Genomic DNA, 12,815 nt, shown 5'->3' with positions numbered 1-12,815 from the left:
AATTTGTTATTTTGGTTAGGGCCACAATTTTTCAAAAAATATATATACTGTAGTTTGTAGTTACTAAAGTATTCTACAGTCATACAGTAATGTTACATTTATAAAAGAATAACCACAGCATTAACCATGAATACTTATAACAAAGAAGACACGCATAATTGTGCAATTAAAATAACCAATAAAAACAATAAACAAACATTTATCAATACAACCACAACCAATAATCAATTTTTCAATTATTTATTTGCAAATGTGACATTTGTGAACATCTGCAAGGGAACAGCTTAATGTTGGTCCATGTTGGTAGAAAAGAAAACCACTTTAACGATGCCGTACTTTTTAAAAGTGTTCGATTGTGTGGAGTAAACTAATCTACACCAGGCAGCGGAGAATTAGTGTCTTCAAACCAGAAAGAGTTGACCCAGAAAAGGCTGATATCCTAAAGTACAGCTAAGGAAGTGTTAAAGGTCTGGACAGAAATGCCATTGATGATACATAAGAAAGGGATTAGCTGGCTATAAAATGTACATATTTAACTTAATATTCACATTCATATATAAAACTTACAAAACATGGTTCTGTCAATCCCACTCAAATGAAGCCATTTTCTTCCATTACTGCTGAGGGATTATTTTAAATACATTTTCATGGATTATTTAGACATTATTAATATCATCATGATTTTGTTCTTTCTTCAGACTTTCTGATTAATACAAAAATCACAAGTCAATAAATTAACATGCTACCTTAGTCCCTGAAAGCCAATACTTATGTAAGTGTGTGTGTGTGTGTGTGTGTGTGTAAGACAGGGTTTTAGATAGATGTGCATCTGTGTGTGTGTTTGTAAAAACTATGTGCAAATGTTCTCCAAATTGGGTGGGGGAGTGGTGTAAGGCGGGGGTGAGTACCTTTAGCTTTTTTAAGGGCATACAAAAAATAATTCATTGTAAATATAAAATATATATTTATACATATTTGGAGATATTTACAAATATACCCAACTACACATTATACTGTGTGTTTTTTCTCTACAATAATTGGGAAAGAGAAGTGAAAAAGAAAGGCATCAATATTACAAAATAAACAGGAAAGCTGTTTCTATGTGCTCTCCTCCTATTCCTCTGTTTTTTTGTTTTTTTTTTGTTAGTGAAATCTTTTTCTCTTAGTCCTCTTCTTATTTTTAGTCATCTCCTTAAAGTTCCCATTGGTCCATACATTCCTCCAGGAGCGAATAACAATCTTGGAATGCCAGCCGCTGGAATGAGGTCTCCAAACATTGTCCCAACCTCGTTGTGTAAATCAGATATGGAAAAGTTTGTGTTAATATGAAAAAGAAGAGAGACTCGAGTTCCCTTGAAGAATGTCAGTTCATTCAGCGTGTATAAAAGCTCAGCTTGTATCGGGAACCTCTGCTTCTTTCCTCTCCTTAAGACATGAGGGCGTGTTGGATGTGGCTAATGGCAGTGCAACAGCGCTGTGGTCCAAAATTGGTCCGAAAGTCAGCTGGGAGCCAAGGTGTGGGATGGGGGACTGGGGGGGGGGACTCATGACTTGACGTTGCCGTTGATGTGCTGATATTTGCGGAGACAAGGCTCGTCCGGTAAAGGCTCGTGGGAGAAGACGCTGTCGTCGCCGGAGGAACAGGAGCTGCGAGTATCAGGGAAGATTGGAGAATACTGCTCTGTGGGGGTGCACAGGTCCAGATATTCCTGAATACACAAGAGACAGGCATGGATGACATCATTTATACTCTCGCTTTATAAATGGGACGATGTGGATAAAGAGCGGATAAAAAGTTAAAACCACAATAGGACCTAGGATACACTCACTGCCTGTCACATGTTGAAAGCCCCTGGCCCAATTTCCAGCTTTTTTATTCTATATTTTATACTATTTAATGTCTCACTTTGCAATAAGGTACACAAAAATACAACGGTTACTGAGGAACTAATGAGTAAGCTTGAGAGTTAGGTAGGTTTATCCCTCAGTAACTACTGTCATTTTTGTGTACCTTATTGTCAAGTGTTACCCTATTTGACTTCAATGTGAATTTAGTTGAATGCATGTTTTGGAGTGATACGAATACATGGGAAACAAATTGTTCAGTAAATTATCCATCCATTTTCTATACCGCTTATCCTCATGAGGGTTCGCGGGCATGCTGGAAACTTAAAAACTCATATTGGTCGTTCTTTGTATATTTTTAGGTACACCTTTGGAGTGTTAAGTTACTGTGTGATGAGTTTAGTGTTGTTTAGCTGTCTTCGGGCGAGACACAGGGCACATCTAGACAAACAATCTCGACACACTCTACACACACAATTCTGAAGTTGCCAATTAACCTAGCATGGATGTTTTTGGAAACTGGAGTACCCGCAGTAGTAACCCACGCACGCACAGGGAGAACATGCAAACTCCACACAGAGAAGCCCAAGTGGGGAATCGAACCCAGGTAACCTAGCTGTGTGGCCTAAACACTTGTTCACCATGCATTCATTCATTCATTTTCTACTGCTTATCTTAGCGAGGGTCACGGTACACCCTGGACTGGTGGCCAGCCAATCACAGGGCACATATAGACAAACAACCATTCACACTCACATTCATACCTATGGACAATTTGGAGTCGCCAATTAACCTAGCATGTTTTTGGAATGTGGGAGGAAACCGGAGTACCCGGAGAAAACCCACACATGCACGGGGAGAACATGCAAACTCCACACAGAGATGGCCGTGGGTGGGATTGAACTCGGGTCTCCTCGCTGTGAGGTCTAACCACTCGATTGCCGTGCAGCCTTGTCCACCATGCAGCCCTCAATAAATATTTTTTGTACAAAAAAAATTACTATAATTTTCTTGAATTGCCCTAAAAGGCGGCAGCTGTACCATTACACCCCCAGGAGGGCCAATAATGATTTTCTGCAGGCCCAAAAAACCTTCAAGTATCACTTCACAGTGCTCTGGAGTTTCGTATGTGATGGCCAAACACCAAGCAAGGTCATATCGATCAAACAAAAGACATCATCAGGTCTCCCTCCGCACTTGAAACAAGATGAAACCACAGAAGTCCTGTTATTAATTCTATCGCAGCCCAGTTGAGAAGTTGTTTTGTTCTCTCTCCGTCTCGTTTTTGATGGCCGTTTCTGGGTCTACTTGTGAAAGAGAGGCGCCTTTATTGGGGTTTTCTAGAAATGAGCGCTGGCTTCCATTTTCTCTGCTCACATTCCAAAAGACCTCCACATCTGCCAGCGGTTTAGGGCAGAGGGAATGGTGGGTGGGGGGTTGGGGGAGCTTTATTGCATTTCAAAAGTTCAAAATGAAACTAGGGCCTTTTTGGATCAAATTCATGAACTTCCAGAGCAGAGAGGAGTTTTGACAGCTTTCCATCTCCTCAGCTCAGCCAGCGGATACCACAAAAAACAGGAAGGAGATCATGGTCGCATTGATCAGTCCGCTTTACTGGGCCTTGGAGCTCATATTCACTGTTTTTTTTTGTGCTCACGGGGTCACGTTGTGAACCTTGTACCAATAACTTTCAGCAACATTCTGAAACCTGAATGCACTGGTGAGAGCTTGGTTTGCGTTGGATGGAAAGCTCATGTTATGCTGTGCAGGAATGTATCTTATTATTCCATTTTATTTTCATAAAAAGGCCAACTTCCATTTGCCAGGAAACCACAACTTTAGCACAGTATGCTTTCAAACCACCCTGAATTCCTCCATGAACCGAACACTAACCTCATTGGTGTTGAGGGTGAGGATGCGATCCAGATCCTCCACTAGCTGCTTGAACGTTGGTCGATGGGATGAGATGGCGTGCCAGCAGTCTTTCATCATCATGTAGCTGAGAGATACAAAGCAAAAAGTGGTTCGCTCAATGAAGAAGTGAAGAACACAACAATTCAAGAACGTGTTCGGCTGTGTTTTCCACCTGTGTGTAAAATATCAACAACCAATCCTCACACTGGTAAAAGGTCTGCTAAAGCATCGAGACATTATTTTCGTAGCCTCTGTCTGCCTCTGCTTTCTTTGCAGGTTTCCACCAACCCTTACAAAGCTGTGCCGTTGTCCTCACTGTGAATGAGCAACACTGATAGCAGCCAGTGCCAGCTGTGCACAGACACCCACAGAATGGACAGAGGAGACAGAGGAGGCCCAAAGTCATGGATCTGATAGGCCACTAGAAGAGGACCAGTGTGTTTGTTTCTATTTGAATGTGTGGCAGACTCTTACAGCTCGTTGGTGCAGTTGCCTGGCTTGTCCATGCGATGGCCCTCTTTGAGCAGCTTGAAGAGCTCCTCAACAGGAATGCCAGGGTACGGGGAGCCCCCTAGGGTGAAGATCTCCCACATCAGCACCCCGAATGACCACCTGAGAAGATAAAACAACAATATACATGATTAGGGATGGGGGAATCAATTCATGTAATTTTATAGTTTATTTTTAAAGGTATGGGCGCATGTTCCTCTGAATCTTGCTCTATATACTGTATATCCATCCATTTCCAATTCCGCTTATCCTATGTGGTATCCCAAAGTCAGTTGGGATAGTTAGTATTCAAAAGTCCTCAGTGTTTATCGAATGTGGGATTTATATCGGCTCATTTGTGAGTGGCGGTAGTTTCAACGCCGTCCCTCGGCTTGTGACACAAACCCACTCCCAGTGCCACGGCGACCCTGATCTCAACAACAATGGCTTTTGTGCCTGACAGTGCGGCTACACAGACGGCCATTGTCCACTCACACCACACCAAAACAAACTGGGCCACCCAACGGTAGAACAAGGAGGAAAAGGCAATTGACTAATTTCGATGAACTATTCATGACTTCCTCATTGTTAATATCTATGATTCCATGATTCAGTTCTACAGCTATAAATAAGAGACCGGACCCACAAAGCCACATATTATTTTAGTGTTGTACTGTAACAAAAAGGCATGCTAATGAACACGTGTTCAGGAGGATACAAGCAAGGTGCTAGAGCTGGCAAGAAAGCCAGAAGCGAGTGAGACTGGTGTATATCAGTTCTTCCATCTGTTTACACAAGCAGCCCCAGGTTCGCGCTCGTCTCTCCTCTTGTTGACATACTCGTCTCTCCTTTCTGGGCTACTTTGTAAATACCTCTCAGCACTATGTCACCCTGTTTTCCGGTCCACATCCGTGTCCACGTGCACCCATCCTTTACTCAACAAACAAACACGCACACCAACATGCTTGGGGTCACTTTTAGTGACCTGGCACCTGACCTTATGTGACCAAACTAATCAATCAGATAAACACAAGAGAGTTACTTTGCTTTTCTGAAGACTCTATGATATTGACAAAGACCATTATGAATGTGGATGCTAGAAAATCTGTATGCGCAAATGTCAGCTTATTTGCACAATTTGTGTTTCTTGCCTCTCTTCCAGGACTGGCCATGATGTCATCTCTCTGGCATGGAGCTACATCATTTACATGTGACAGCAAGATCTAAGCGTCACACGATCCATTTGTCAGGCCCACAAGGGTCGACTTCCATTGTAATTCATGTATTCATTTAATCTGATGTCATGTACGCATGTGCCTCTGGTGTTGAGTATTACACCCCCAACAGCCTGCTTGTGCTTTCACATGTGAATGGCATCATGCGTACATGCACATACAGTGGTATGAAAAAATATCTGAACCTTTTGGAATTTCTTACATTTCTGCATAAAATCACCATCAAATGTATCTGATCTTTGTCAAAATCACACAGATGAAAAAAGTGTCTGCTTTAACTAAAACCACCCAAACATTTATAGGTTTCATATTTTGATGAGGATAGCATGCAAATAATGACAGAAGGGGGAGGAATAAGTAACTGAACCATCACATTTAATATTTTGTGCCCCCCCCTTTGGCAGCAATACAGAGGGAACATAAACTAGATCCTCTCAGTACAATATCTGGATAAGCTTGTTGCAACTGCTACAGGTGCGTGATAAAGACACAAACATATATGTGCATTCAAAATCTCCTTTTCCAGAAGCCAGCTTGCAAGGCATTTATCTAATTGCAACATACACCCTCTGTCGCTTTCCTCTCGAGCAGAAACTTCAAACAACGCTGTCAGCTTGCATAAGACTCAAACACCGAAAAGAGAGTAAGGCTCTCGCTTTGTTCTGTTTTTAGAATGAGTGTTCTTGGACTTAAAAAAAAAAGCACCAGGTCAGATACTCACATACCAGATGGATGAATGAAAATAAGAATGGTGGGGGCGAAAATGAAGAGAGGGATTATTATTGTTTATTTTCAGCACCTTCACAATGATGAACCCCGTGTTTAAAGTAAGTGGAAGACAGGGGGCTCAAGTAGGAGGTGGACTAGGATGGACGTGTCTGGGGGGCCCAAAAAGAGGGGAGACTTCCGAGCTGGGACGGAGGAGCAAAATGTGAATCAGTGGGGGAGGAGGTGCTGGTGGGTTCTGGGCTCCTTCCAGGGCCCTTTGAAGCTGCTCAGATTAGTAACACAGCATTGGTTACAAGTGTAGCGTGAAATCCTCACTTTTGCCACAAACCGGACAGCGTTGGCCCCCTATAGGCAGCAAACACCCCACCCACCCAAGACCTCATACTGTCATTCACCTATAACCCTGCAGTTTCAGGCCATAGCCACAACAACAGCCATGTTGAAGCTCCAAGCAGTGGATTGTGTGTATATTTGTTATTTGATAGCGAAACAAGGCATGAAAGTAACTGTATTTGCTGTTTTGTATTCATGATTACTTACACATCACTCTGATGAGTGTAGACTCGGTCAAAAAGTGCTTCAGGAGCCATCCACTTCACAGGAAGACGACCCTGTTGACAAACAAATAAGAGAAGTAAGACAAAATGATCAAGCAAATTTCTTGCCTCATCAGCATTTTTTCAATTATCTCCCTGCAGGGAGATCCGAGACCGATACACTAGTGGTCTGGGAAGAGTCATTCCATGTGGAACATTTAAGTTATTAAAGCAATAGAGCTGATGGGCAGCTCCTGGCTAATGCAGGGTTTATCCTGCTGTGCTATCAAGTAAAGGAAAATCAAGATTTGTTTGGTGGCGTAATGGCTACGTATGTAAATAAGAGTCAAAAGGGAAATCTAAAATATGATATTTTTATGGTACTGTTAAGGACGTGAACAGCAACTAAATAAAAGCAGCTCAACAATAGCGGCTCTGTCTAAGTTTAACCTAAGTGATCTTCATTGTCATGGCGGCCATTGTCCTCATCAACATTGCGCTCAACATCACTGTATATTGTTGTTGTTGACAGCTTGTTCTCAGCAAGATTGTGCATGCGATGAAAAGGCAATCATGCATACCAAATGAGGGTGTGCGGACGAGGCTGCTCTGTGGTGGGAAAGAAAGACACCACCGGGCCGCTATGGAGTTGTCAATTATAGTTAAACCGCTCCCCCACGCACTTAGTCTCTTTTTCTGTCGAATTGTATAAGTGCCTACGAAACTAAAGGAGGGAGAGGGGCAAACAAGGCAGCCTCCAGAATCCCGACATTCACAGGCTGCCTGGGAACCTGCTGCTTCTGCCAAGACACAACTCCAAGTAAAGCGTGAAAAAGAAAGATGAGTGAAGAGAGGGAATTAGCGGGATGGGTCAATCACACTGTGTGGATACCCCAACCCCCCCCCCCCCCCCCCCGTTCCTCAACAGCAAATGATCGCATGTTTGCAGAAGGTAGCGTGATGACTCACATTGGTTGTCTTTTTATAGTAGTCGATGTTATGGACATCACGGGCCAAGCCGAAGTCAGCAATCTTCATGACGTTACTTTCTGTGACCAGGACATTCCTGGCGGCCAGATCTCTGTGTATACACTAGGAAGGAGAGAGTGAGAAATGCAGGGGGAGAGAGGAAAAAGGGAGGAGGGGGGGATCACAAAGTGGAAAAAATGAGGGCAAGAGAAGAACAAGACATTTACGTCATTCTACAAATAAATGAATGCTGAAATCTCCTGGACACAGGTAGCACTGCTGCACTGAATACCATCAAAGTCCATCCTTGTATGAACATGTCTGGATGAGTCCTCACACGCTTTGCCACATTATGGTTGGACTCAGATCTGGAGATCATGCATGTGCAAGAATGTGTGTGCGCAAGTGAGAGTGTCACATTCCAACAGTGAGCAGGAGCGTGAGCCTGTATCTGGACAACATGGCTGCACCACTATTGTTAAGAAATGTCAATTTCTCCACACAGAGGGGCCATTGTCATGGAATGAGACACAATGAAGGGCTTGGGTAGGGGGTGAGATCAGTGTTTTTAGGCGATAGAATTCCCACAGTGACGCACAAGCTCCGCCCGTCCTAATATCTTCCCTGACAACAAAATTGCTCTAGTACAGACAGCTCTTTAAGCAGTCAATATGGGAGGGGCTAGATTTGGGGAATTTGTTTATTCATGTGGAGCGCCCTCTTACCTTTTGGGATGCAAGGTACTCCATGCCCCGTGCCACTTGATAAGTGCATGAGACCAGATCTTTGAAAGTGAGCTGCTCGTCTGAGACACGGGCGATGTCGTAGGAATACTCCATCCCAGGGGGTCGACGGGCTCGGAGGTACTCCCGAAGATTACCTTTGGAAGCGTACTCCACTATTACATATAGAGGACCTGCCGGGAAGGAATGATCCTAATTACAAATTGATGACTTTACCAAGTGTCAGTACATACAGGAATACAGAGTACTTTCAGATATCTAAACATACATAGTTTTCCTCTACAGTGACCTGATTTAAGATAAGATAAGATAAGCCTTTATTCGTCCCTCTGTGAGAAAATTTGCATTGCACAGCAGCAAGAGTACAGAATCAGTTAAGCAGTACAAAAATACATAATATAAAAAATAAACAATATAAACAACCCAAGTATTAACAAATCAACAGTTTTCCCCAGAGTTACGTATATACAAGTATGCAGATAATATGAAACAAGATGAAATATATGACCAGTCTATACACTATGAGAACTATGAGTTAATATGAAGTACTTTATTATAGAAGTACTTCACATAGAACTTAATATATTGTATTTAGAGCCTTGATATTGCACGTGGAGGTTGATCAGATATTGCGCAGTGAATCTGGAGTAACTATACTGAGTATAAAAACAAAACATTGGCATTAGGCATTTAACATAGGATAATTGTGTCATCCTTACCATCTTGCGTGCAGGCCCCCAACAGATTGATGATGTTCTTATGTTTACCAATCATCTTCATCATTTCCATCTCTGACACCAGGTCAGACAGGTCCTTTTCAGTGGCGTCATCTACGAGCAAAGACATGATGGAAAGTTGCTCCGAAAAACAAACACGCCCACATCCTGCCTTCCTTCTAACCCTTGACTCAGAGCTCATTGGCCGCCAGTCAGAAAGCACCTTGTATTGTAGGGTGCTTCTGATTAAATGCAGCTGACAGACAATGTGGACTAAAGTTACAGCAGTGAGGGGAGCTCCTCATGCGGACTACAGAAGCACCCTTTCAGTGCCAAGGGGAGGAGAAGTGAATGACTTAAAGATGCTCAATCTGGATTCATTATCTGTTGCAGAGGCTCCCTTTTCATAGGAGAGGTAGAATGGCATGGCCTGCATTCCTCTGCACCACTATAGCTTAACTAAAGAGCACATTTCTATGAGCGAGGTCGGTTTGCTGCTCTACCTGATCTACCGCTGCCTTCATTAATAACATCAGTGTGACTCGCCTCTTTGTGCGGCTGCTGAATGAGCTCCAGCCAGCTGCTGCTCTGGGGTCAGCTATGTGACCGCCCCTAACCCTTACCTACCCTAGCCGCCATCACCGAAGGTGTCACTCAGCAAGCACCAATAACAAGTAATAATGACTGCCCCAGGCTCCCCCTTGCCGTGTTATGAACTCTCACTGGAGCATTCATCATAAAACGTAAATAAAATATACTCAAGGTGCCCGTATAGACATAATGAAGAGACAGTTCCAGAGACCCTACTAACCTTTCAGCATTTTGACAGCGACAGTTACAGCCTCCTTGGGTTTGTCTTTATCGATGCCAAGAGCTTCTGCCATTACAACTTGGCCGAAGCAGCCTTCACCGAGAGGTTTGCCCAGGGTCAACCTGCAGTCACCACACAAAAAGCAAAGAGGACTGATGAGCAGTTGAAGGCCAAATTAAAACAGACCACAAGGATTGATGCGTACGTCTTTTCCAACAGCTTGTGCACGCTGTTTTAATTGGATATAGAGCGTGTGTGCTGTATTGGCTGGGAGAAAATAGGCAAAGTAGATAAATATTACATGTCCAGTAACAGTCAGACGTTCCATCAGCATCTTCAGGCAGCTATACGGTCTTTTATTGCCGACATGTGTTCAAGTAAAATGTGTCAAAGCAGTTCTTGCGAGTTATATGTCTTGTTTGCTTGAAAATAATACTTAAATAATATGTCTGGTAGTCAAATTGTTGAAGATAAAGCAGTTAAAAGTGTAGAATTCAGTAGCAGTTTTGATTTCTTTATTTGTATTTGTTTTAATTAATCCTTTGACAAGTGTTGGTCCCACCCCTAAGTTTCAGCATCCGAGCTATGTAAACTCTCACTGCACGTCGAGAAAGGGCCGGGACCCGAGGCCGGCGCCCTGCCACAGTAACACAATCTCCTATCTGTCTACACACACTCTCCACACTCAATGGCAACCATTCTGTATGTCCAGCCGCACATAATTGATGTTATTTTTCTAGCCACAACGTTTGCATTCCTCAGCACTCTCCACCACCAACATGATCCCTTAGGCACTGGGTGACAGGCGCAGTATAAAAAGAGAGAAATACATAGAGATTCATTCAGCATAAAAGTTTATCAATATTTTTTTAAACAGTGCAGTGCTAAAAGCAGATCACAATTAATTGTAGTCAATCTCTTTGCTATGAAATACAACTTGTAAAAAAAACTGAATGTTAATTAAAATAGCTTCATCCTGCTGGTAGGTGTTTGTGTAACAGTAATGAGGTTGGCGTGGTGCTGAGATGAAGGCATTAGACCATAACATCAACAAAAGAAGCATCAACAATTCAAAGGGTTATCATAGATGCAATATAACTACTGAATATGTATATCAGGAATCCTAAAGGTTTTCTATGCTCCAACTACCAAAATATTCATTCATTCATTTTCTACCGCTTTTCCTCAAGAGGGACGTGGGGGTGCTGGAGCCTATCCCAGCTGTCTTCGGGCGAGAGGCGGGGTACACCCTGGACTGGTCGCCAGCCAATCACAGGGCACATATAGACAAACAACCATTCACACTCACATTCATACCTATGGACAATTTGGAGTGGCCAATTAACCTAGCATGTTTTTGGAATGTGGGAGGAAACCGGAGTACCCGGAGAAAACCCACGCATGCACGGGAAGAACATGCAAACTCCACACAGAGATGGCCGAGGTTGGAATTGAACCCTGGTCTCCTAGCACTACCAAAATATTTGATTTATAAATAAGGAATCATATTTTCAGTAAATTATTTTATGTACAAAATTAAGCGCAATAAAGGAGGCATTCCTGTACAGGTAATATGAGTTGTGATTACTTGTGGTAAAATAAAATATATATGGTCACCTGTCCCTGGCAAACTCCCATCGTGGATCCTCAGGAAGGTCGTACTCAGGAATCGGGTCATCGTGCGCTGAACTCCGCCGCGTGGTGATGCGTACAAGAGGTGTATTGGAGTTCATAGAAGCGCTGGAATCAGCCGACACCTACAAGTAAAAGGAGACTGGCTGATCACCACTATCTGGGTTCAAAGGTCAGAAAAGCTCTAAAACATGAGTAGAGGAGTCACTTTGTGTCTGTAAGACTTATATTGACACTACCAGCAATATTGGCAATGCTGAACATTGATATGCTTGATTTCAGAAATGTCTGTTTTATCTTCCAAGATATGAATCAGTTTTGATTCCAGTAAGCACCAAGAATGTGTGATAAGCGGCCTTGCGTTTCTTACACCCTCGCCTTACCTCGATACTGGATTCAGTCTGCCTGCAGGGTGTAATCCAACACTTTTTTGATTTTGCTTGAGGGAAAAGCATGACTTAAAAACACACATCACAAAAACTTGAAGCTAGTGACATTTTATGTGGTAGAATTGACTTTGAAGTGTTCATAGATGTTTCAAAGTACCTATTGAAGTTCGCCAACCATGCAGCGTTTTTTTTTGTTTTATTTTGCTTGTATAATATTTGACACTACATGATTTAAATCTAGTGTTTGTAGGTGATGTGTCTAATGGTCTCCTCTAGAGGTGTTAGATGCAATCAAACTCTTTATCTACTTTCTGTTACCTGGCGCCGAAGAGGGATCTGTTTGCTCAGTTTGTGAACTGCAGGTTGGCCGCCAAAGTCCGGTTTCTTTGCCGTGTTCCTCATGCGGCACACCACCACGATGCCCACCATGCAGGCAATGAGAAAGACGCCTGCACAGTAAATAGCAATCTCCACATAGTCGGGTGGAAGGGGCTCTGCGTTTTTCTCTGCAGCTAAAGCAAATAAAGGAAGGACAGTGAGACTGATGAGTTAATTGGAAGAAGAATCCTGATCACTTTCCCACATGTATGACGGATGTTCTCCACTCAAATAAACAAGTGTGCAAGATGGACCAACACAGAGACAGATGCTCTAGTGGTGACTCGTGTGGAAATGTAATCACCATCAACCTTAAACTAAACTATCTGTCTTTTCCAGGTACCAGCATGCTAACTGTATCAAGTGACCTGCTCACCATCCGGATGGGGTGAAGCTATATGTGGGAACATCCTGAGCCAAGAAGAAAAA

The 12,815-nt window shown here is 42.9% G+C and overlaps 1 protein-coding gene across 6 annotated transcripts in view; it reads right to left on the bottom strand.

Moving 5' to 3' along the window:
• Nucleotides 1-224: 224 nt before the first annotated feature.
• Nucleotides 225-12,815, bottom strand: part of fgfr2 (fibroblast growth factor receptor 2) — a 33,412-nt gene continuing 20,821 nt past the window's right edge. For 4 of the 6 annotated variants that reach the window (XM_078787347.1, XM_078787346.1, XM_078787348.1 and 1 more), the window contains 10 exons: nucleotides 12,321-12,520; nucleotides 11,605-11,744; nucleotides 9,988-10,109; nucleotides 9,180-9,290; nucleotides 8,443-8,633; nucleotides 7,718-7,840; nucleotides 6,753-6,823; nucleotides 4,234-4,371; nucleotides 3,739-3,844; nucleotides 225-1,709 (listed from right to left, as the gene is read on the bottom strand). In XM_078787347.1, coding sequence (XP_078643473.1) covers nucleotides 1,545-1,709; nucleotides 3,739-3,844; nucleotides 4,234-4,371; nucleotides 6,753-6,823; nucleotides 7,718-7,840; nucleotides 8,443-8,633; nucleotides 9,180-9,290; nucleotides 9,988-10,109; nucleotides 11,605-11,744; nucleotides 12,321-12,520 — 1,367 coding nt within the window. In that variant the 3' untranslated portion in view covers nucleotides 225-1,544. The remainder of the gene's footprint in view (nucleotides 1,710-3,738; nucleotides 3,845-4,233; nucleotides 4,372-6,752; nucleotides 6,824-7,717; nucleotides 7,841-8,442; nucleotides 8,634-9,179; nucleotides 9,291-9,987; nucleotides 10,110-11,604; nucleotides 11,745-12,320; nucleotides 12,521-12,815) is intronic. The other 2 variants (XM_058058210.2, XM_058058208.2) reach the window with 1 other exon arrangement.

This window comes from Doryrhamphus excisus, linkage group LG20 (assembly GCF_037039965.1).
Source record: "Doryrhamphus excisus strain RoL-2023G ecotype Guam linkage group LG20, RoL_Dexc_Guam_v1.1, whole genome shotgun sequence".
Taxonomy (NCBI): Eukaryota; Metazoa; Chordata; class Actinopteri; order Syngnathiformes; family Syngnathidae; genus Doryrhamphus; species Doryrhamphus excisus.
Note: the sequence above shows the minus strand (reverse complement) of the source record. Positions and strands in the feature narration are given on the sequence as shown.